This window comes from Geotrypetes seraphini, chromosome 4, assembly GCF_902459505.1.
Source record: "Geotrypetes seraphini chromosome 4, aGeoSer1.1, whole genome shotgun sequence".
NCBI lineage: Eukaryota > Metazoa > Chordata > Amphibia > Gymnophiona > Dermophiidae > Geotrypetes > Geotrypetes seraphini.
The window spans coordinates 12138174-12164604 of NC_047087.1; the positions used below are offsets into that span (position 1 = coordinate 12138174).

At 42.9% G+C, this 26431-nt stretch overlaps 1 protein-coding gene across 3 annotated transcripts in view; it reads right to left on the reverse strand.

The window, feature by feature from the left end:
• The window catches only part of BANP (BTG3 associated nuclear protein), a 607582-nt gene that overhangs the window by 470854 nt on the left and 110297 nt on the right, over nt 1–26431 (reverse strand). For all 3 annotated transcript variants that reach the window (XM_033941785.1, XM_033941784.1, XM_033941783.1), the window contains exons 3-4: nt 22749–22843; nt 9799–9998 (exon numbers count right to left, since the gene is read on the reverse strand). In XM_033941785.1, the coding sequence (XP_033797676.1) occupies nt 9799–9998; nt 22749–22843 (295 nt within the window). The remainder of the gene's footprint in view (nt 1–9798; nt 9999–22748; nt 22844–26431) is intronic.

Here is a 26431-nt window from a genome sequence, read left to right on the forward strand (position 1 = left end):
GCACACACAAGAAGAAGGCAGCAAGGCAAGAAGCAGGCGCAGAAGGAAGTAGGCACATAAGGAACAAACACACAAGCAAAGGTAAGGTAAGGTAGGGCAAAGGCAGCACACACAAGAAGAAGGCAGCAAGGCAAGAAGCAGGCGCAGAAGGAAGTAGGCACACAAGGAACAAACACACAAGCAAAGGTAAGGTAAGGTAGAGCAAAGGCAGCACACACAAGAAGAAGGCAGCAAGGCAAGAAGTAGGCACACAAGGAACACGTAATCTCAACTGTTATCCTAAAGTAGGAACGACAATGGAAGCAGAGGGAAACCAGAAGATGAGCTTTCCAGTGTTCTGCACAGACTGTCATATGTATGACTACCTCCCCTCGGGGAGACAGTAATATGTATGCGGTCGGTGTCAGGAGCTGAAAAGCTTGAAGAAGGAAGTCAAGCGACTAGAGGACAAGATACAGGAGCTAGAACAGGGGTGCCCACACTTTTTTGACTCACGAGCTACTTTTAAAATGACCAAGTCAAAATGGTCTACCAACAATAAAATAAAATAAAAAACACAACGCACACTGTACGAATAGAATTGTTAATTATCATTCCTATTCCGGGGGGTTTTCAAAGAGGTCAAAGCAAATGACTCTATGCACTGTCACCTCAGTAACAACCATACAAAAATAGACAAATACCCACCCCCCTCCCTTTTTACTAAACCACAATAGCAGTTTTTAGCGCAGGGAGCTGCGCTGAATGCCCAGCGCTGCTCTCAACGCTCATAGGCTCCCTATGCTAAAAACCACTATTGTCCCCAACTTAAAAATTCTAGGGGTTATAATCGACGATAAATTATTATTTCATGAACATATCAACAATATAGTCAAAACTTGCTTTTACAAACTGCGTTTAATTCAATCAATCGCCAAATTTCTCGAGCCCAAATCACGTAACATTCCGATTCATTCGCTAGTTATAGCTAAAATGGATTACTGTAATTCTTTACTACTCAACATCTCTCAAAAAGAAAAGCGACGTCTTCAAATTATCCAGAATACTGCTATTAAATTGATCTATAACGCTAGAAAATATGATCATGTTACGCCACTATTTATCGACGTTCACTGGCTTCCCATCAGTCATCGTATTCTGTTTAAGGTTATGCTGCTTATATTTAAAACCTTAGCTTACAACGAACCCCAGTTTATAGCAAGAATGCTAATTCCTCATAACCCTGCATGTTCACTCAGATCATCTTCTAAGAAGAAAAATTAAAAAAAATAAAATAAAATAAAAAATTTAAATTTAATCAGGTTGGGCAGACTGGATGGACCATTCGGGTCTTTATCTGCCGTCATCTACTATGTTACTATGTAAAATCTACTGGCTATACCTTCCCTGAAAACAATAGGTACAAGAAGATCTGACATGTTTTCTGTAATTGGCCCTCAATGGTGGAACTCTTTGCCACAACACATTAAAAATGAAAAAGATCTCCTCTCTTTTAAAAAAATCCTTAAAAACGCACCTTTTTAAAGATGCTTTTTACACCTAATATTTTTAGACTTTCATAATACTTTTAATTTTTTAACTACCCTGTTTCCTTCTGTTTTTCCCATATTTGTTTTTCTTGATATAACAGATGTAACTTTTACCCTCCTTCCCCTCCAACTAAAGTTTGTCTTGTCTTAAATTTTATGTTAATGAATTTGTATTTTTATAATCTTATTCTCTTTTATAATTGTGTACATCGCTTTGTAAATCGATTCAGCGATTCATCAAATATTAATAAACCTTAAACCTTGAACCTTGATATTGTAAAATATAGACAGCAGATATAAATTCAGACACATTTTGATCACTAAATTTAAAATAAAATCATTTTTCCTACCTTGTCTGGTGATTTCATAAGTCTCTGGTTGCACTTTCTTTTTCTGACTGTGCATCCAATCTTTCTTCCCTTCTTTCAGCCTGTATGCTTCCTCTCCTCCACTCCTCATTCCCTCCCCCAACTTTTTCTTCCTCTCTCCCTGACCTTTCTTTCTTTCTCTCTTCATGCCCCCTTTCTTTTTTTCTGTTTCTCTTCTTTCCTTCTGTCTCCCTGCCTGCCCCCTTTTTTTCTTTCTCCCTGCCCTTCCCCAAGCCACTGCCACTGCCGCTGCCATCGGGGAACAGGAGCCAAAACGCCACCAATGGATAACAGGCCCCAAAGCCGACGCCAACGCCGCCCCATGCTCTTCCTGCTTTGGGCCGACCAGCATTCCTCTCCGACGGCAGAATTGACGTTGGGGAGAGGAAGACTGATTGGCCCGATAGATCGCCAAGGCAAAGTGAGTCCTGGGTGATCGACTCTTTGCTTTGGCAAGCTACCGGTCGATCGCGATTGACCTATTGGGCACCCCTGAGCTAGAAGGACTTTACACCACGGAGGACCCAATCAGGACAGCTGAAGACTTCACGAGTGAGAGACACATCGAGGAGGAAGTCAGGGAACTCGAGAAATTCATTGAGGAAGCATACAGGAGAAGGGTGGAAGAGAACGAACTTCAGATGAAAGATGAAGTTATACCAACACCAGCATGGAAGGGCGAACAAGTAACAGATGACCTCAAAGAAGACACCCACAGAGGAACACCACACGGGGGGGAGGAATTGACTAGTCGATGCCCAGAAGAAGAAGGAGCGAAGCACACCGAGGACAATGACCTGAGACCGAAGCGAAAATTGAAGAAGGGAAAGTCAGCGATACTAGTGGGAGACTCGATCCTGAGGCATTTGGACAGCCACATAGCAGGAGGGAGAGAGGATCGACTGGTGACCTGCCTGCCAGGAGCGAGAACCAAGGACATCGTGGACAAAATTGGAAAGATCCTGGAAGGAACAGAGATGGAAGAGACCACAGTAATGATCCACATCGGGACGAATGATGTCAGCAGGAGAGACTACAGAAGAAGCAAGCTGATAGAACAGTTCAAGATTCTGGGAAGGAAGCTGAAGATGAGGACCCAGAAGATAGCGTTCTCACAGATCCTACCGGTGCCGAGGGCAGATGTGAAAAGGCAGGAGGAACTACAATCAATAAATGCGTGGATGAGGAGATGGTGTGAAGAAGAAGGATTCCACTTCGTGAGGAACTGGATAACGTTCTGGGGCAAGAGCAGACTCTACAGGAGAGATGGACTGCACCTGAGCATGGCAGGAACTAGACTTCTAGCAAACAATGTCAAGAGAGGAATAGAACAGGCTTTAAAATAAGAAGAAGGGGAAAGCCGACAGTCGACCAAGCGTCGATGATTCGGAAGAAGGTATCCCGTGAAGATACTAAGGGGAAAAAAGGCTGGGAAGAAACAAGGGACAAATTGCAGGAGTCGACTAACCCAGAAGAAGGGGTTAGAAAGATTATAGCAAAAGAGAAGAAACTAAAGACCGAAGCACAGGGAAAGGAAATGAAGGCAACAAAATACCAGGAGCTAAATTGCATATATACTAATGCAAGGAGCCTAAGAAACAAAATGGGGGAATTAGAAGCCATGGCCAATGCAGAGGACATAGACATCATTGGAATCTCTGAAACATGATGGAATGAGGAAAGCAACTGGGATACAGCACTGCCAGGGTACAAGCTCTATCACCAGGACAGGTCAGGACAGAAAGGCAGTGGAATAGCACTATACATAAAAGAAACCATACAATCGACAAGAATGGACACAGCAGAGACGACCAACAAGCTAGAATCGCTATGGGTTAAAATACCAGGAAGGAAAGGGCCTGAAATAAAGATAGGCCTATACTATCGTCCACCCAGACAAACCGGAGATATTGATGAAGAAATGGAAGCCGAGATGAGGCGAGAATGCAAAAGCGGTAACACGGTTGTTATGGGAGACTTCAACTACCCCGGGATAGACTGGAATCTTGGAAGCTCAAGATGCGCTAGGGAGACAGAATTCCTGGAGGCCATACAAGATTGCTTCATGGAGCAGCTTGTTAGAGAACCAACGAGAGGAAATGCCACTCTGGATCTAATCCTAAATGGACTAAGGGGACCTGCAAAGGAAGTGGAAGTAGTGGGATCGTTGGGAAACAGCGATCATAATATGATCAAGTTCAAGGTTGAGGTAGGAATACCGAAAGGAAAGAGAACCATAGCAACAACTTTTAACTTCAGGAAAGGAAACTACAAAGCAATGAGGGGAATGGTAAAAAGGAAACTTAGGAACACTTCCAAAAAATGGCAAACAGTAGAACATGCCTGGTCTTTTTTCAAGGACACGGTGAGTGAGGCGCAAAATCTATATATCCCCAGATTCAGAAAAGGGTGTAAAAAGAGTCGAACAAAAGATCCGGCATGGATAACTAAAATAGTGAAGGAAGCGATAGGCAATAAGAAAAATTCATTCAGAAAATGGAAAAAGGACAAAACTGAGGGAAACTGGAAAGAGCACAGGAAGTATCAAAAAGAATGTCACCGTGTGGATCGAAAAGCCAAAAGAGAGTATGAAGAGGGACTAGCCAGGGAAGCACAAAATTTCAAACCATTCTTTAGATATGTTAAAGGGAACCAGCCGGCTAGGGAGGAGGTGGGACCGCTGGATGAAGGAGACAAGAAGTGAGTGGTGAAGGAGGAGAAAGAGGTTGCGGAAAGACTTAACATGTTCTTTTCGTCTGTATTACAAGCGAAGACACAACCAACATACCGGAACCTGAGCAAATCTTCAATGGAAATCAAGCACAAAAGTTAACATTCATGAAGTGAGCCTTGAAGATGTGCGCAGGCAGATAGAAAAACTAAAAACTGACAAATCCCCGGGTCCGGACGGAATCCATCCAAGGGTTCTGAAGGAACTAAAGGAGGAAATAGCGGAACTACTACAGCAAATTTGCAACCTATCCCTGAAAACAGACATGATCCCGGAGGATTGGAAGATAGCCAACGTTACACCCATCTTTAAAAAGGGATCAAGAGGTAACCCGGGAAACTACAGACCGGTGAGTCTGACCTCGATTCCGAGGAAAATGGCGGAAGTAGTGATAAAAGAAAACATCGATAAACATTTTGAAAAAAACAAACTTCTGATAACCAGCCAACATGGTTTCTGCAGGGGGAGATCATGCCTGACTAACTTATTGCACTTCTTCGAGGGAATTAACAAACAGATGGAAAGAGGAGACCCCAAAGACATCATATACCTAGATTTCCAGAAAGCCTTTGACAAGGTGCCTCATGAACGTTTACTCCGGAAACTGAAGAACCATGGGGTGGACGGAGACGTGCATAGATGGATCAGAAACTGGTTAGAGGGCAGGAAACAGAGGGTAGGGGGTGAAGGGCCACTACTCGGACTGGAGGAAGGTCACGAGTGGTGTTCCGCAGGGCTCGGTGCTCGGGCCGCTGCTATTTAATATATTCATAAATGATCTAGAAACAGGGACAAAGTGTGAGATAATAAAATTTGCGGACGACACCAAACCATTTAGTGGATCTCAGACAAAGGAGGACTGTGAAGAATTGCAAAGGGACTTGGACAAACTAGGGGAATGGGCGACGAGATGGCAGATGAAGTTCAATGTTGAGAAGTATAAAGTATTGCATGTAGGAAGCAGAAACCCGAGGTACAATTATACAATGGGAGGGATGTTATTGAATGAGAGTACCCAAGAAAGGGACTTGGGGTTAATGGTGGACATGACAATGAAGCCGACGGCACAGTGCGCAGCGGCCGCTAAGAGAGCGAATAGAATGCTAGGTATAATAAAGAAGGGTATTACAACCAGAACGAAAGAAGTTATCCTGCCGCTGTATCGGGCGATGGTGCGTCCGCATCTTGAGTGCTGCGTCCAATACTGGTCGCCGTACCTTAAGAAAGATATGGCGTTACTCGAGAGAGTTCAGAGGAGAGCGACACGTCTGATTAAAGGGATGGAAAACCTTTCATACGCTGAAAGATTGGAGAAACTGGTCTCTTTTCCCTGGAGAAGAGGAGACTTAGAGGGGATATGATAGAGACTTACAAGATCATGAAGGGCATAGAGAGAGAAGAGAGGGACAGATACTTCAAACTTTCAAAAAATAGAAGAACAAGAGGGCACTCAGAAAAGTTGAAAAGAGACAGATTCAAAACGAATGCTAGGAAGTTCTTCTTTACCCAACGTGTGGTGGACACCTGGAATATGCTTCCAGAGGATGTAATAGGGCAGAGTACGGTACTAGGGTTTAAGAAAGGATTGGACAATTTCCTGCTGAAAAAGGGGATAGAGGGGTATAGATAGAGGATAGAGGATTACTGCACAAGTCCTGGACCTGTTGGGCCGCCGCGTAAGCGGGCTGCTGGGCACGATGGACCCCAGGTCTGACCCAGCGGAGGCATTGCTTATGTTCTTATATATAGAAATTTTCTGCACCTGGTTTCTTTACGGCTGACTTGACAATGCAGAGGAATGTGATAACAGGACTTGGTTGAAACTCAGAGCTGAGGGAACCTTGTATTTAACATTCATCTTTTGGAGATAGGCTGTATAGTAAGTGGGTCTGTCATACACCAGTCTGCTGTTCTTATAGAAGGCCTTTACTTGGTATTGCAACAATGGCCTTTAAGGCCTCTATGTAGATGGGCAGACTGGATGGGCCATTTGGCTTTTATCTGCTAGCATGTTTCTATGAATATGTAAGTGGCTCTGCTTCCTGTTCAAGTATGAACAGTACCTCTTTTGCCATGCACCGAATGAATTTCAGGTAGATAATGGAAGTGATGATCACCTTTGAAATTTGACGTTGACATATAATGATTAAAGATACTAACACACTTAGTTTCATTTTATTAATCCTTCCAAATAAACAGAATGTTTGGGAACTATTTGATACAAAACACCACTCCTTAAATCCCTTCTCGTCTCCATACCAAACGCATAAAAGCAATAAAGATTACAAGCATAGGAGTTAGAAATAATTCTATAAGCAATAGTCTGTATGCTTTCCCCACTTTCTTTCATACAAGTTCAGTCGAATGATTTCGTCATAACAAAAAGAACTTGATATATCTAATATTCCGGACTCAGAGGAGCTCATGAGTGGGGAACAGGCTGAAAAATTGGAGCACATAGAGGTAAGTAAGGAGGATGTCCTCAAACAGATAGACAGGTTAAAATGCGGCAAATCACCGGGTCCGGACGGGATCCACCCAAGGGTTCTGAAGGAACTAAGACAAGAAATAGCGGACACAATCCAGCATGTTTGCAACCTATCCTTAAGAACTGGAGAGGTACCAGAGGACTGGAGATTGGCGAATGTCACACCTATCTTCAAAAAGGGATCGAGGGGTGACCCCGGGAACTACAGGCCGGTGAGCCTGACTTCAATTATAGGGAAGATGGTGGAAGCTATGATCAAGGACAGCATTTGCGAGCACATTGAGAGAAATGGCCTACTGAGAAAAAGCCAGCACGGATTCTGTAAGGGAAGGTCGTGCTTAACGAACCTTCTGTACTTCTTTGAGGGAATAAGCAGTCGGGTGGACAATGGGGAACCCGTTGACATCATTTACCTCGATTTCCAAAAGGCTTTCGACAAGGTTCCACATGAAAGGCTGCTTAGGAAGCTGTGGAACCACGGGGTGGGAGGGGATGTGCACAGATGGATCGAGCACTGGTTGTTGGGTAGACTGCAGAGGGTCGGAGTAAAGGGCCAATTTTCTGACTGGCGGGGAGTCACGAGCGGTGTGCCACAGGGATCGGTGCTGGGGCCATTACTCTTCAACATATTTATCAATGACCTGGAAAAGGAGGCAAAGTGCGAGGTTATAAAATTTGCGGACGATACCAAACTGTGCGGCAGAGTTAGCTCCAGGGAGGAGTGTGAGGACCTGCAAAGGGACCTAGACAAGCTGGAAGACTGGGCAAACAAATGGCAAATGCACTTTAACGTGAAAAAATGTAAGGTCATGCATATAGGGAAAAAGAACCCGTTGTTCAACTACAAAATGGGGGGAGCATTGTTGGGAGAAAGCAGTCTTGAGAGAGACTTGGGTGTACTGGTGGATGCATCACTGAAGCCATCTGCACAGTGCGCAGCGGCCTCGAAAAAAGCCAACAGGATGCTGGGCATCATAAAGAGGGGCATAACAACCAGGACGCGGGAAGTCATCATGCCATTGTATCGATCGATGGTGCGTCCTCATCTGGAATACTGCGTTCAATATTGGTCGCCGTACCTCAAGAAAGACATGGCGGTACTTGAGAGAGTCCAAAGGAGAGCAACGAAACTGGTAAGAGGGCTGGAACACTGCCCATACGCCGAGAGGTTGGACAGGCTGGGGCTCTTCTCTCTGGAAAAAAGGAGGCTCAGGGGTGATATGATAGAGACCTTCAAGATCATGAGGGGCATAGAGAGGGTGGATAGGGACAGATTCTTCAGGCTGAAGGGGACAACAGGTACGAGGGGGCATTCGGAGAAACTCAAGGGAGATAGGTTCAAAACAAATGCAAGGAAGTTTTTCTTCACCCAAAGGGTCGTGGACACTTGGAATGCGCTACCGGAGGAAGTGATCGGGCAGAGTACGGTACAGGGATTCAAACAGAGACTGGACAGATTCCTGGGGGATAAAGGGATCGTGGGATACTGAGAAAGTATAGAAACCCAACCAGGTCGTGCATGTGCAAGACCGGAGGGCTAGGACTTCGATGGGAAGATAGGACTCATCAGGAAACCAAGGTGGCATGGGGGCCCCTTCTGATGATTTTGACAGGTCATGACCTGTTTGGGCCGCCGCGGGAGCGGACTGCTGGGCTAGATGGACCTATGGTCTGACCCGGCGGAGGCACTGCTTATGTTCTTATGTTCTTAAAACACTTGATGCATTGTGTCCTGTGAATAAATACCAGCCATTATCTCATAAAAGTTTTAAAAATACAGGTCATAAATACATGAAAAGAGAGACAAACATGAAATCTTGTCTCAAATGTTTAAGTGCTACAAAATTAAATTTCATTAGAAAGCTATGTCAGTAAAGTTTGAAAATAAAAATACTCCTACACAACGGAAACACTTAGAGGTCAGCCTAGGACACTAAGTCAAAACAAACAGAGCCACCCTCCTTTCAGGATTAAATCCAAAATTTCCAGCAACTGAACTTCAGATAAACTTTGCATTTGCTATCATTATAATGTACATTTGATGATATTTTTCCAAAGCACAAATGAATCAGTCTGAAAATAATTACAGCTTGCCCGTGCCCCAGTGTGATGTGTTTAGTCTGGGTCTAACTGTGGCTCACATCATACACTGGAAGGCAGTTTACTTCCTAGAAGAAACAAATTGACACTTAGTAAATACAACAGCTCCTGAAAGTTATTTATTCATAATACAAAAAACTGGAACTAGGATATTTTTCTTTTGAGGAAGGGTAGGATTTTTTTTTTTTTTTGAGAAATTAATGGTACCATAGATCACTGTGATGGTGGGAAAGTAGGAGAACTGGCCAGAATCAGGCTTAATGTTGGCAAATACTGAGAAAGCTGTCAACGGGACTTACTATTAACTTTTATTATAGCAGTTGCTTCAGTACTGAATAGTGCATTATTTTCAGATGGTTTTGCAATTATCCATGTACTAGTTTATGTAAACAACTTCAGGTCTCCTTTTCAGAGAATGAGGCAGTATATACGTTTAAAAATAGAACTAAATTGTGACCTAGTCTTCTCATTTGGAATCTATACTAGGTTTTTTAACCTAATTTGGAGTTAATGATCAACCGTTATAGCACCCAACTCCATAGTATCATTTCATTTTATCAGTTAAATTTGGCCTCTTCTTACCATCGCACTTTATTCCAGGTCTGTGTGGCACCAAGTGGAGATCCAGCAACCATTGGAACTTGGATGGGGCTTTGCTGTTTGTTCATAACAAGGTCAAGTTTCTCTTCCAGTGATTTGCAGGTGGCCTCTAGTGCCTGGAGTTTTGCCTCAATGCTGTCCAATCGTAGGCATATCGTCTGGTTAATGGAAAACAGGAACGACTAGAGGAAAATAACATGTTTTTAAAAAAAGACATACAGTACAAACCACTTACCAGGGATGACTGTCTGCCTCCTAGCTTTCACTCCACAAGTTTTAATAATACAATGTGTGTTTCATCAATGCACTTTATATCTTACAGTGCTTAAACTAGATATAGGAAAACCTTTCAAAAGGCTAGCACTTGTCTTGGGGATATATAGCATTGCAGCGCAATGGAAGAAAATGTGAAAAACAATGTTTAAAGTTTCAGGAGCCTATTCATCATTTACCCAGAAGATCTATTCTCAGACTACTGATATTTTAGGCATGTGTACAATATCAGGTTCCACAGATGTATATAAATTAAAGCCAGGATTCTGTATAGGACGCCCGGTCTCAGAAGCCGAGGGGTGTCCTATATAGAATTGGGCCTAAGGCCGCCTAAAAAAACCCGATTTTGTAACCGATGTCTATGTTACAGACGCCGGTTAGACAATCAGGTTATTGTAGACGCGGCCGCTATACTTATCGCAGCAAGGGATCTCCCTGCCATGATTAGTATAGTGGCCGTAGCTGCAGCCGCCAGTAACCCCACCCCCACCCCGAACGAACGAGGCAGGAGGAATGTCCAATCCATCCTGCCCGGAAGACACCCTCCCTGACGATCACCAACAGGAAGGTGCCCAATCCATCCTGCAGATCGCTGGCAGAAGAAAGCCCAACCCCTCCTGCCGGAAGACCCCCCCCCCCCCCACCCGATGATCGCCGGCAGGAAGGTGCCCAACCCCTCCTGCTGAAAGACCCCTCCCACTCCTTGCCCCCGATGATCACCAGCAGGAGGGAGACCAACCCCTCCTGCCGGACATCATCCCCACTCCCCAAAGATTGCCAGCAGGAGGGAGCCCAAACCCTCCTGCCAGAAGACCCCCTCCCCCCACACGAGGACCATACACCCTCTGCTAAACCTCACCCACCCCTGGACCCCCCTTCCACTAACCTTAAAAGTTGGTCGGACAATGCACCATGTCCCACAATGCTCCAGGAGCAGGCATCCATCAAAATGTGGCAGGCCCGCCCCTTCCCGGTGCATTGTGGGATGTACCAGGGAGGGGCCTAAGGCCTGAATGGCCAGGCGCCTAAGGCCCCTCCTATGGGCAATTGTGGCAGAGGTGGGGGGGGGGGGTCTTCCGGAAGGAGGGGTTGGGCACCCTCTTACCGGCAATCTTCGGGAGGGGGGGAGTTGGGAGTCTTCCGGGCAGGATGGATTGGGGATCCCTCCAGCCTCGTTTGTTCAGGGAAGGGGGGACTGGCAGCGGCTATACTTATTGCGGCAGGGATATCCCTGAGGGAAACGTCTGGGACACTGCGCTACCGAGATACAAACTATAGCGCAGAGACAGAGTGGCCCAAAAAGGTGGGGGAATTGCTATATACGCCAAAGAGGGAATTGAATCTACTGGAGAGAACACGCCAAACTGACGGATAAGTTAGAGTCTCTATGGGTCAAAATTCTGGGAACAAATGGCCTGGAAACGAAGATTGGCATCTACTACCGACCCCCAGGGCAGTCCGAAGAAATTGACGGAGAAATGATGAATGAGATTAAACGCAACTGTAATGGAGGCAACACAGTTATCATGGGTGACTTCAACTATCCAGGAAACTAGGCACCTCCGACTGCGTTAGGGAGACCAAGTTCTTGGATGCTGTAGGCAATTGCTTCCTGGAACAACTTGTCAAGGAAAATACTAGAGGAAATGCAATTCTGGACTTAATTCTAAATGGCCTGCGAGGACCGGCATAAGAAGTAGAAGTAAAAGGGACGCTGGGAAACAGCGATCACAATATGATCTGCTTCGATATGGATGCAGGGGAGAAACATCGGTCCAAAACAACAGCCACGGCATTGAACTTCCGAAAAGGGAATTACGAAGGGATGAGATTCATGGTAGGGAAAAAGATTAATTAGAGGATAAGCACTGTAAAAATGCTAGAGCAAGCTTGGTCCCGTTTTAAGGACAGTCACCGAGGCGCACAATCTATATATACCACGTATCAACAAGGGATCCAAGAGGAAAAAGAACAAAGAACCGGCGTGGCTCACTGTAGAGGTTAAGGAAGTGATCAGAGACAAGAAAACTTCATTTAAGGAATGGAAAAGGTCAAAAACGGACGAAAACTGGAACAAGCACAAACAACATCGATGCAGGTGCCATGTGGCAGTAAAAGGGGCCAAAAGAGACTACGAGGAAAAAATAGCCAAGGAGGCATAAGAACATAAGCCGTGCCTCTGCTGGGTCAGACCTGAAGTCCATCATGCCCAGCAGTCCGCTTACGCGGCGGCCCATCAGGTCCAAGACGTGTATACTAGCCCTCAATTTATACCCTTCTATCCCCTTTTCCTTCAGAAAATTGTCCAATCCCTTCTTGAACTCCAATATAGCACCCTGTCCTATCATTCCCTCTGGAAGCGCATTCCAGGTGTCCACCACCCATTGGGTGAAGAAGAACTTCCTAGCATTGGTTCTGAATCTGTATCCTTTTAATTTTTCAGAATGCCCTCTCTTTCTTGTAGTTGTCGAAAGTTTGAAGAATCTGTCCCTCTCCACTTTCTCTATGCCCTTCGTGATCCTATAAGTCTCTATCATATCCCCTCTAAGTCTCCGCTTCTCCAGCGAAAAAAGCCCCAGTCTCTCTAATCTTTCAGACTATGAAAGGTTTTCCATACCTTTTATCAAATGTGTCGCTCTCTTCTGAACCCTCTCGAGTATCGCCATATCCTTCTTTAGATACGGCGCCCAATATTGGACGCAGTACTCCAGATGTGGGCTCCCAATACAAGCAAGAATACTATTCAAATTATACTGTCTACTATTTAAAACCATAAATGGAGAAAGCCCAGCCTACTTGAACAACCACCTAATCCAAACTACCACAGCCAGACACAGAAGAACCCACACACCATTCACACACCCTCCAATCAGAGACATCAAACAAAAAAAAACTGTACGACAGCCTACTAGCCAGACTGGCGGCAAAACTAGACCACCAACTCTCCAATTTACTGATCACAACCCCAGACGACAAAACTTTCAGAAAAGAAATAAAAACCCTGCTATTCAAGAAATCCTTGAAAACAAACTAATCACCACAGTAATCCTCTCAATACCCTGAAGCAACCTGCTCTACTCTATAACTCCTTTGGAAATGTCCAGATAACATCCTATGTAATCCAGATAACTTCCTATGTAATCCAGATAACTTCCTATGTAATCCGCCTTGAACTGCAAGGTAATAACGGAATAGAAATCACTAATGTAATGTAATGTATAATCGGGATGCAGTTTACAGAATCCAGGCCTTAGTGTATGGGGATGATATGTAGAGAGAATTTTAGAAAGGACATCCAACTTAGAATATGGACATGTAGGGGTGTTTCCTTATTCACACCTGAAGGTTAGGCCTCTCTGACATCATAAAGTCTGAACCATTGTCTGCAAGAAATCATTCCAGCCTGAACCATGCAAGAAGAGAAAGAAGAAAACGTCTTTGCTGTTTATGATGCCTGATGCATTCTGGGTATGTACCAGAACTGTATTCTAGTCAAGGACATCCAGCTATGCCTACATGCTCAGCCTGTGTAAATCTTGGGGGAGGCATTGCTCCTGTGCTGTTCTTATCTAACGAAGGCACGAGACTCTATACAAAAAGGCTATTCATTCAAGTTCTGTTTCTGGATTGGTCCTGAGAGGTCATCTGAAGATACCTAATTAATTGATTAGTCTATGTTAGGATGTAAGGAAGCTTGCATCTTATCATAGGATTCTCTGCACCTCTTCTATAATAATTAAGACCTGAAAAGTTACCTCTTGTGACTCTCTGCCTGAGGGAGAGAACCGGACTTTTATACAGATCTGGATTCCATCACATAAAGGAAACCTTTGCTGCCAACCTAATTTACAACTTTTCCAGTGGACTGTTCCTAATCAGAAGAATTTCCATATCTGCTAAGCGGAGGAAAGACACCGATTCCTTCTCCCCGATTTTGCTGAGGCCTGATCTATGTGGTGAGAATAAGGAATTATATGTCTTTTCAGCTGGGTTAGAGAGAGAATTCTATTGTTTGGAATAAGGTTAGTTGGGTCCCGTGGTGATAAGCTATATATTTTTGATTGCTGCTATTCAGGAATTATTATTATAAGGATTTATTTAGTGTGCAAGAATTAGTTTTACTCATTTATCTAGCAAGTGTGGTGTGATAATTATGTACTGAGTTTCATATATGTATTCGGATATTTTGTGAACAATAATTAGTTAATTACAGCTGGCTTGTGAATTATAAATTTTTATATTTCTATAATAAAGTATTTCACATAGCCTTGGTCTATATTCTTAGTATAAACTAGCAAAATAACGAACCTTGGGTAAGGAGTTTGTGGTTTCCCCTAAAGAAAATCAGAGATACGTAACTTATTTATGTAACTGATTAGTCATCCATAAATCTTACTATAGACATCCAAGCCTCCATTTCTCATAAATTTTAAAACAGGATCTCCTGACGTACAGCCTGTTCTCAAAACTCGTACATGAAAAGTAGACATCCAAGTGCTTTCCATTTTACAAACTGAAACATCCATGAATGGAACAAAAACAAGGAACATGAATATCTATGTGGCAGCAGAGGAATACCATATTATAAAATGGCCACATGGGCATCCACATTAAGGAGTAGCCTAATGGGTAGAGATGCCTGCTGAAACCAATGCAGAAAACCAGAGGTGGCTGGTTTGAGACCTATTGCAGCTCTTTGTAATTTGTGTTTCTTCTTCTTTTTTTTTTTTTTTTTAATTAATTATGAGCCCTTAAGGGACAGGAAATATCTACTGTGACTTTCCTTTCACAGCATCTTTCTGTAACCTGGACATGCTAAGTACCTGGTCTAAATACAGAGGTATGTCTTTTTGAACTTGGATGTCCCTTCCCCTTCTGCAATCAGAGTTGGACAGCCATCTTTTGTACTCTCCCTAGTCCCATCCAAATCATGCCTAGACTACACCTCCTTGCCATACGGATGTACAGTACAGCATTTTCAGATGTCCATATCTTTCCTTTATAAAATCGGGATTTGGACAGCCATGCAATATGGACAGTTAAATACCATTTTTCAGACATCCAAACACAAATAGATCTTTTAAAATAACCACCTTAGTGTCCCATAAAGGTATATATATGATAATTTGCATTTAATTGGTACACCTTCTCAGACTCAGTTGAATTTTTTTTATTATTAAAATTTTGAGAAAAAAATATAAACATCTTCTTGGGAAAAACAACAGTGACTGAACAATACACAAGATACAGGTGAAATTCAATTTTTTTCTAGAACTGAAAATTTCCCATTACAGGCTCTCTCTCATTCACAAAGATATAGATAATGGTGAAAACCTAACAGGAACTGTAGCAGAACGGGACTTGGGAGTAAGCATCCGGGAAGATATGAAAGCGGCCAATCAGGTGGAGAAAGCTTCAATAAAGGCAAGACAAATGCTGGGTTTCAACAGAAGGAGCTTTATCAGCCATTATACAGATCCATAGTAAGACCTCACCTGGAGTACTGTGTTCAGTTTTGGAGGCCACATTATATAAAGGATGTGAAGAGGATGGAGTCGATTCAGTGAATGGCCACTAGGATGGTCTCAGGACTTAAAGATCTCCCATATGAAGAACGTCTGAGCAGACTATGCTTATATTCTCTCGAAGAGCACAGAGAAAGGGGGGACATGATAGAAACATTCAAATACATCACGGGCCGCATTGAGGTGGAGGAGGAAATCTTTTTTCTTAAGGGTCCCATGGTGACAAGAGGGCATCTGCTAAAACTCGGGAGGGGGGGGGGTTTCATGGGGACACCAGGAAATACTTCTTCACCAAAAGGGTAATTGATCGATGGAATGGCCTTCCACGTCAGATAGTCAAGGCCAGTAACACGCTCGACTTCAAGGGATGATGGGACAGACAGGTGGGGTCGCTCAAGAGGAATGCTTAATAGATGGATTCTCGAGGGAGGGAGGGTTCTTGAGTGGGCAGACTTGTTGGGCCGTCGGCCCTTTTCTGCCGTCATACTCTATGTTTCTATGTGCACAACATCTGATCAGTTGTTGTTCACCCTACAACAGTTGCCATTTTCCCAACTGCTGCATTTATGAATGGGGTAATGACTCTGCCCATTCTTGTAATATCAATCTGTGCTGTCTCCTTCCTTCAAATTCAAGTGGACACCGAGGCCTCCCTGAACCTCATTCTGGCTACCCAGCTATTAGACTTTGCTCCTGAGACTCTTCTTATTGCATCTGCACACTTTGAAGCTTTTGTGCCAGTTTTTCAGCTGCTGGATTTGAATGAGCAGTGAGCTCTACCAACTCCTGTGACATCGTTGAACCTCATCTGCCATGTTGATGCCCATTCCTCGAGCCTGATTATGTCACGTTGCATACATAACCGGTTGGATGTGGAGGGTGTATATAGCATCATGTTTATTTAGCCTAGTGCAAAAGTCCACTAGAGCCTCAGGGTTGGGCCAAAATTTTATTCTGATTGTTGTAGTTTTTTGGGTCTTGCCACATCTGAATAATGGGAAATTAATTCTGGATTCATAGCTGACCAATTAAGACAGTTTTTGTTTAAGATATCAAGGAGTAAATGAGATATAGCACACATAAGATGGGTGTGTCTAATCAGGGGTGCCCACACTTTCTTGGCTTGCGAGCTACTTTTAAAATGACCAAGTCAAAATGATCTACCAACAATAAAACTTAAAAAAAAACACAAAGCACACTGTATGCAAAGAAAATGTTAATTATCATTTATATTCAGTGTTTTTTTTCAAAGAGGTCAAGGCAGATGACTTTAAAATATGCAATATCACCTCAGTAACACCTATACAAAAATAGACAAATATACCCTCTTCCCTTTTACTAAACCGCGATAGCAGTTTTTAGCACAGGGAGCTGCGCTGAATGCCCCGTGCTGCTCCAGACATTTATAGGCTCCCTGTGCTAAAAACTGCTATCGCTGTTTAGTAAAAGGGGGCCATAGTGCAAAATATAGACAGCAGATATAAATTCGGACACATTTTTATCACTAAATTTAAAATAAAATCATTTTTTCTACCTTTGCTGTCTGGTGATTTCATGAGTCTCTGATTGCACTTCCTTCTCCTGACAGTAAATCCAATACAGTATTTTTTCTTTCTGCCTTTCTTTCTTTCTGCTTCCAGCATGCTTCATCTCCTCCAGACCTCATTCCATTCCCTAACCAACATCTCTCTCTATCCCTCCATGAGTCCAACTTTTTCTTCCTCTCTCCCTGCCCCCTCCCCTTTCCTTTTTTTTTCTAATTTTTATTTTAATACAAATACACCAGATAGCCAAATCCCCAACCCAAAATATAAACAGTCATACTGGTATTCTTCAATATAAGGCAAATTTCCCCCTCCCTCTCTTTCTTTCTCCCTTTATCCCCCCCCCCCCCAACAAGCCACCGCCGCAAATTTTTCCCTGCTTCCCGGATGCCAGACCCGGCACATACAAGCACCGGGCCCAAAAATTTTCCCACCCCGATGTCAATTTTGACATCAGAGAGGACGTTCCGGGCCAGTCAGGCAGTGATTGACTGGCCCAGAACTTCCTCTCCGACATCGGGGACAGGGGGGGGAAGGCTGTGGGCCCAGCGCTTGTACGCGCCGGGCCTGGCGTCGGGGAAGCAGGGGGAACAGAATGCAAAGGCAAAGCAAGTCTATCACAGAACCCAGGATGGGCTCCGCGATCAACTGGTGTTGCCTTTGCAATCTACTGGTCGCGACTGACCTTTTGGGCACCTCTGGTCTAGATGAAATTTGGATCTAGTTCTTGATTATTTTTCTCTGCTCACTGATGAGGAAAGTAGGTGACAAGTTGAGAAAGATGAGAGCAATGTCAAATCTTGTTCCAACTGAACTATTAAACTAAAGTGACTAGTGTTGGTGGCATCATTCTTGTAGATGGAATATGGCTCATTCACCCAGGATCAGTTTCTGGCAGTACTAAAGTGGTGCAGTGAATCCTTAAGAGTGATGAGATAGATCATCAACATTTTATAGTCTTATCAGCTAATTTTACTATTTATAAAAAAAAAAAAAAAAAAAGACTTCCTTCAACCTAAAAAAAGGGTGAAGTGCTTCCTTGCCTTGATGAAATATAAATGTTGTAAGGAGCGTTGAACACAAAATAACTTCCTCTTGAAAATTCTCCAATATATTTGAGATATCCAATGGACCTGCTGTCGTTGCCTGAGGCAAAGCCTCAGGATCAGAAGAAGGCTTTTTTTGAGAAACTGTAAAAAAATAGATTTTATATGGAGGAAGTAGTCCATTATCGGGATATTTAAAAACTTCTTTCAGAAACTTATAAAGTTTCTTTAGGTGTCATAGTCAGTGACTTAGGGAAGTTTAATAATCTTAAATTCAATTTTTTGGTATAATTCTCAAGATTTTCTATTTTTCTCGACATCGGAAGTTTGTCCTGCAGAATAGTTCCAGTAGTAGATTTTATTCCCTGCACTGACTGTTCTAAGGAATTAACTTTTTCTCCCTGGGACTTCCAAGTCCTCTTCAAATTTTTCCAACATCAAAGTTTGTGCCTGAACAAGAGGAAAGATTCCCAGCCATACCTTGTAAAGGGAGTCTAGCGCAGTCCAAACAGTGTCCAAAATAATCTCAGCAGGTCTAACAAGGGGCTGTAATGCTGGTAATTCCCCTCTCTCCGCTGGAGCTCCATTGACCAAAAATCTTCCAACCTCGAGTTCCAGTGAAGCCGGCGACCCCGATAGCTCTAGGGGCAGCGAAGAATCCGCTGCCGAAATTCCCCTCTCTTGCGGCTGCAAGGGAGGCGAGGATGTGAAGAAACCCATAAGTACTCCTTGCCTTGTTAAGGCAGGTTCAGGTTGTTGGGCTGTAGCAGCCACCCTGCCTCATCTCTTAGGCCAGTGATTCCCAACCCTGTCCTGGAGGAACACCAGGCCAATCGGGTTTTCAGGCTAGCCCTAATGAATATGCATGAGAGAGATTTGCATATGATGGAAGTGATAGGCATGCAAATTTGCTTCATGCATATTCATTAGGGCTAGCCTGAAAACCCAATTGGCCTGGTGTTCCTCCAGGACAGGGTTGGGAACCACTGTCTTAGGCATAACAAATTATCACTCAAAGAGCTGTACCACAAGAAAAAAAACCTTCTCTGGCAGGAGGAGAACTTAGAGCGTCCTTCCACTACGACGCCATCTTGTCTCTGCCACATCTCGGGAAATACTTTTAAAACCAATAGGAGGAAATTTTTTTTCACTCAGAGAATAGTTAAGCTCTGGAAAGCGTTGCCAGAGGATGTGGTAAGAGCGGATAGCGTAGCTGGTTTTAAGAAAGGTTTGGACAAGTTCCTGGAGGAAAAGTCCATAGTCTGTTATTGAGAAAGACATGGGGGAAGCCACTGCTTGCCCTGAATCAGTAGCATGGAACATTGCTACTCCTGAGTTTTGGCCAAGTATTAGTGACCTGGATTGGCCACCGTGAGAATGAGCTACTTGGCTTGATGGACCATTGGGCTGACCCAGTAAGGCTATTCTTATGTTCTTATAACCAGAAACACTAGGGGCATATTCTTTTAAAGCTTTTTTTTTTTGTAGAATTTGTTTTTTTGAAAACATTTTTTTTATTTAGAAATTGTTGAACACAAAACAAAACCACAACATTCAGAACCATAGCCCAAGTACAAAACAAGTCATAAGAAAGTCTATCGCATTGTTCTTCACGCAGACCATAAAGACTCAAATAGACCGCAACTACCCCCCAGCCTTATCCAACCCCCACCCCCACCCCTAGTATTCCAGTGTCAAAAGTTCAGGAGAGCACTTCGGGCTCTATGGGATAAATTGTCCCAAACATGCACCCAAATAGCCCGAAATCTCCTCCAACATCCAGGACCACCATGTTTAACATACAAATATTAATATTTTAACAAAAGAAACATCTTGTTTCTCCACATGGTAACAGTAGGTACTTCAGCCTATCTCCATAATAAAAGAATACATTTCCTAGCCAACAGGGAAGCTTTTTGTAACAGTTGAGAAAGACCCCTAGATAGTCCCAAAGAAGAAATTGTCAAAAAAGCATAACATCCGCCTTCTTTTAAAGCTTTAATCTCGTGTTATTCTTTCTATTGGTAAACAAGCACATTATCTATGAGCTATCCAACTATCAACATTATAAAGATCTCAAAGCAAATTCAGTCAGATCTTTCTCGTTTTATTTACTTTTACTTCTGCTTATATGTTGTAAGAAAATTAGAGCAACCATTTATAAACATTCTATAACTAACTTATATCTAATAATGTGTCTGTTACTAACCCAGAACAATAATCCACCTATTGACCAATGTACCACATAACTGAGATGTTTGCCTTTCATGCAGATACATAAAACAAAAAATGTATAAACATAGACTACACCAATCAATTAAACTTGATGTTCTCTTGAATATAACTGTATTTCAATTCGTAAAAAGGAAAACTGATACCTGCATTTACCTGGCATCTCACTATGTTACTGAATTATCAGGTAAAACTAAATCCTCTTCCATAGCTTGGGGGTTCAAGGTACAAGCTGGTCTTGAATCTGGAGCCTGAAGGTAATTTTGACATTGCCTTAAAATGATGGAAGAACAAATCAAACAGGGCCAAGAAGAACAGCATCGGGAGCCCAGCAAGGTGAGGGGAAGCAGCTGCATTTTAAGGGCTTGATACTAGCTTACAAGTCCTTGCACAACATGGCACCCGAGTACATCTCAGCTAAGCTTCCCCCATACATCCCGAACAGGCCACTCTGCTCCCAGCCTGGTCATACCCTCCAACTTCAAAATGCCAGACAACGATCCTACTCCCATTTCATATCAATTGACGAATCAACTGCCCCAACAGATCAGATCTCTCGAAGGACTTCTGAACGTTAGGAAAGCAATAGAAACACCTCTTCACCCAGTCCCCCCTTATAATGGCTGCATGATTTCAAAAGCAATATCTACTATGTAAGTTAACCTGTATATTAAATTGAGATCCTCTATGTATGTCAAATTAGGATTATAAGTATGGCAAATTGTAACCTGTTCTGTCTATATATTAGGTACGTTAACCTATAACCCGTTCTGAGCTCGTTGGGGAGAACGGGATATAAAACAAATTAAATAAATAAACAACTCTTTTAGAGTACAAAAATCAGTGCCTATGTGCAGACATGAAACATCAGGAGGAAAGCTTTGTCAAATGGTGCTGCAAGAAAGAGCAAGTGTACCATCTAGTGGTACATATGTAAAACTCAAATCACCAGCAGTTAAAGTACTGCAGAGACACAAGAAAGTCTTCCATAGACTTGCTCTGTGTATCTCCTGCCACACAAAATAGACAGCTGAACTTTGCAGTCGAGGGTCTACATGCTTCTTCATTTTCCTATAACAAGGATCACATGCTAAATTGGTTACCACTTTCCAGCTAGCACCACCACACTGATTTACAAGAGGCTTGGAATAAAAAATAAAAGTTCTTTATCTGTAATCAAATTAAAAATACTACTTTACCAGTAATATTATATAGGAGTACCACCACATCTTCATAAGAAGCAGTTATTTTTAGGTTGTGGCACACCCATACTGTGTTCATTTTGTCATCATCTACCCTGTAATTCCCGACCCTGCATCATTACCTTCCTTTCTCTCATTCCCTAGCATCACCATCTTACTTTCTCTTCCAAACCCTGGCATCAGCACCTCCCTCCCTCCCTTCCCAACCTCCAGTATCAGCACTTTCTCTTTAGCCATCTGGACAGTCTCCAGCTGGGAATAGAATTTAGCAAGTGCACTCTTTTCCCTGGCAGCTTCCTTCTGAAGTCAGAACCTCATGGAGTTCGATAAGTCTTATAAGACCCAGAGATTCCATGTGGTTCCAACATCAGAAGAAAAGCTGACAGAGAAAGCAGCAGCAACAGTTAAAAAGCATGGCTCACTGCCTGCCCTGCCGTCAGAAATCCATTGAGCTGAGTGCTGGAGAAGGGAAAGAAAACAAAAACTGTGGATACAGATGTTCTGGAGATAATTTATTAAACACTGACATATAAATCCATGAAAATTCAATTAAAAAGTACAATGATAAAAAATACTGTGATAAAAATCCAACCGGACCCTACACGGTCCGTGTTTCGGCTTAGCATTTTTTTGCTACTTCAGCTTGTCTGCAGTGTTCTTTGCTCACATGTTTAAAGACAATAGACTGTTTAAGTCCAATTCTTTATATGTGAGGTTGCAAACCATTGGACCCCTGAGGAAGGCGTGTTCGCCGAAACTTGGACCGTGTAGGATCCGGTTGGATTTTCATCACAGTATTTTTTATCATTGTACTTTTTAAATTGAATTTTCATGGTTTTATATGTCAGTGTTTAATAAATTATCTCCAGAACATCTGTATCCACAGTTTTTGTTTTCATCGGTGGATCATTGGGTCTCCCCATTTTTCTTTGTTGTGGAGAAGGGAAAGAGAAAGAGTGACACTGGCAGCAGAAGCAAAGGGCCAGTGCAGTTTTCCTTGTACCAGCAGACAAATTTTTACAATATACTTGAGGTTTTCCCACCACACGCCAATTAAGAAACTGTTCTAGATATCAATACATGAAGGAACAGAATATAAATAAGCTGAACCTTAATGAATGGATCCTGGCAATTTATTTCTATTCGCTGTCGTTTCAAAGAAGGTCCGATATCATCTTCTGTTACTTCATGATTCTCCAACACGACTGTAAGGGAAAAGAAAATATGAAAATTCCTCAAAGATCTTTTATGGAAACCTTACAATGAAGTTCAAGGTTACTAAGTTTTATGATGGCCAAGTAACTAAGCAGTTTTTAGACATAAAAGTGACTGTGATCACTTAATGTGATCAGACACAGCCATTTTATATTTGACTGAGAGACCTCTCAAGTGACCCTCGTTGAATTGAACTATAAATTCTACTTACGACTGTACAGATCACCAACCTATCTGTATCGTGCAAAACTTAGTACAACAGATGCTTGCAATAAATGTGCCCAACCAAGTGCAACATTGGGTCACCAGTTTTGGACATGCCCATTGGTACAGGGCTTTTGGATACAACTGCAGCAGCATATTGCTTCAATGTGGCACCAAGGATATGTTAATCGTCTGGAACTGTTGTTTACGATGGACTCACTCCCCCGGGGGGCCCCGAAGGGATTTCGAGGCTTTTTGGCCCGGACTTTCCTTATGGGAAAGAAAACAATACTACATAATTGGATTACATCAGACCCACCAACATTGCCATTCTGGCGAATTCTGATGCTTCGACAAGCATCGCTGGAGCGTATGTCTTTAACTTCTTTGGACTCTCCCAGGGGTCATGTATTTTGTTCTGTTTGGGAACCCTTTTGGTTAACGTTGACTCACAGAGCCCGTAGTAACCTATTGAACCCGTAATAGATTGACAGCTGGAGGATACTTTTTGTTGTAGAGGGCAGTTGGGGAGGTGGGTGTTGGGGGGAGTGAGGGGAAGGGAGGGGGGTTGATAATGATGTGACTTGTGTATTTCTGCTTTTCTTGTAAAATCAATAAACATATTTAAACATATTTGACTGAGAGTCTCAATCCCTATTAGTAGATGATGTAATAGATTGTTATTGTATAATAATAATAATAATTTATTTTTTTATATACCGCCCAACCGGAAGTTCCAGGCGGTTCACAGCAAGAGAACTGAGACATATCAGCGAAGACACAAAATACAGTAGACTTTAGTGGAATACAATACAGTGAAATACAATATGATGCAGTACAATGTAATACAGTCAAACCTTGGTTTGCGAGCATAATTCGTTCCAGAAGCATGCTTGTAATCCAAAGCATTCGTATATCAAAGCAAATTTCCCCATAGGAAATTATGGAAACTCAGACGATACGTTCCACAACACAAAAACTTTAATACAAAATACTATATGTACTTGTATTGCAAGACCTCGCTCATTTAAAACAGTCACTACACTCCTGCAGCGTCAGAGAGAGAAGAACCATTGGCTCAGTTGTGATGATGTGACGCGTGTATACTGTATGTACTTGTATTGCAAGACTTTGCTCATATAGAACAGTCACTACACTTGCAGTGTCAGAGAGAGAAGGACCATCGGCTCAGTTGTGATGTGTGTATACTCTATGAACTTGTATTGCAAGACATTGCTTGTATATCAAATTAAAATTTAATAAAATGTTTTGCTTGTCTTGCAAAACACTTGCAAACCAAGTTACTTGCAATCCACGGTTTTACTGTATAATGTAAAATCACCACATAAATTTACCAAATAGGTTTTTATCGATTTTCTGAACTCAAGGTAAGATTGGGATTGGGTAATTAGAGGACACAGCCAAGAGTTCATTTTCATAAGAACATAAGAAATGCCTCTGCTGGGTCAGACCCGAGGTCCATCGTGCCCAGCAGTCCGCTCACGCGGCGGCCCAACAGGTCCAGGACCTGTGCAGTAATCTTCTATCTATACCCCTCTATCCCCATTTCCAGTAGGAATTTGTCCAATCCTTTCTTGAACCCCAGTACCGTACTCTGCCTTATAACGTCCTCTGGAAGCGCATTCCAGGTGTCCACCACACGTTGGGTAAAGAAGAACTTCCTAGCATTTGTTTTGAATCTGTCCCCTTTCAACTTTTCCGAATGCCCTCTTGTTCTCTTATTTTCCGAAAGTTCGAAGAATCTGTCCCTCTCTACTCTCTCTATGCCCTTCATGATCTTGTAAGTCTCTATCATATCCCCTCTAAGTCTCCTCTTCTCCAGGGAAAAGAGACCCAGCTCCTCCAATCTCTCAGAATATGACAGGTTTTCCATACCTATTATCAGACGTGTTGCTCTCCTTTGAACCCTCTCGACTAACGCCATATCCTTCTTAAGATACGGCGACCAATATTGGACGCAGTACTCCAAATGCGGGCGCACCATCGCCCGATACAACGGCAGGATAACTTCTTTTGTTCTGGATGTAATACCCTTTTTGATTATACCAAGCATTCTATTCGCTCTCTTAGCGGCCGCTGCACACTGTGCCGACGGCTTCATTGTCATGTCCACCATTACCCCCAAGTCCCTTTCCTGGGTACTCTTATTCAATAACATCCCTCCCATTGTATAGTTGTACCTCGAGTTTCTGTTCCCCACATGTAATACTTTACATTTTTCAATGTTGAACTTCATCTGCCATTTCGCCGCCCATTCTTCTAATTTGTTCAAGTCCCTTTGCAACTTTTCGCAGTCCTCTGTAGTCCGAGCTCCATTAAATAGTTTGGTGTCGTCCGCAAATTTTATTATCTCGCACTTCGTTCCTGTTTCTAGATCATTTATGAAGATATTAAATAGCAGCGGCCCGAGCACCAAGCCCTGCGGGACACCACTCGTGACCCTCCTCCAGTCGGAGTAGTGACCCTTCACTCCTACCCTTTGTTTTCTACCTTCCAACCAGTTTCTGATCCATCTATGTACGTCTCCTTCCACCCCATGGTTCTTCAGTTTCCGGAGTAGACGTTCATGGGGCACCTTGTCAAAGGCTTTTTGGAAATCTAGATATATGATGTCTATGGGGTCTCCTTTGTCCATCCGTTTGTTGATCCCTTCGAAGAAGTGCAATAAGTTCGTTAGGCACGATCTTCCCTTGCAGAAACCATGCTGGCTGGTTATCAGAAGTTCATGTTTTTCAAAATGTTGATCGATGTTTTCTTTTATCAGTGTTTCTGCCATTTTCCCCGGAACCGAAGTCAAGCTCACCGGCCTGTAGTTTCCCGGGTCACCTCTTGGTCCCTTTTTAAAGATGGGCGTAACGTTGGCTATCTTCCAATCTTCCGGGATCTCGCCTGTTTTCAGGGATAAGTTGCAAATTTGCTGCAGTAGTTCCGCTATCTCCTCCTTTAATTCCTTCAGAACCCTTGGATGTATGCCATCCGGACCCGGGGATTTGTCAGTTTTTAGTTTTTCTATCTGCCTACGAACGTCCTCAAGGCTCACTTCTATGGATGTTAATTTTTCTGCCTGACTTCCATTGAAGAATTGCTCAGGTTCCGGTATGTTGGACGTGTTTTCGTTTGTAAATACAGTCGAGAAGAACATGTTAAGCCTTTCTGCCATTACCTTCTCCTCCTTCACCACTCCCTTCCTGTCTCCGTCGTCCAGCGATCCCACTTCCTCTCTAGCCGGCTGCTTCCCTTTAACATATCTGAAGAATGGTTTGAAATTTCTTGCTTCCCTGGCTAGCCTCTCTTCATACTCTCTTTTGGCTTTCCGAACCTCACGGTGACATTCTTTTTGATGTTTCTTGTGC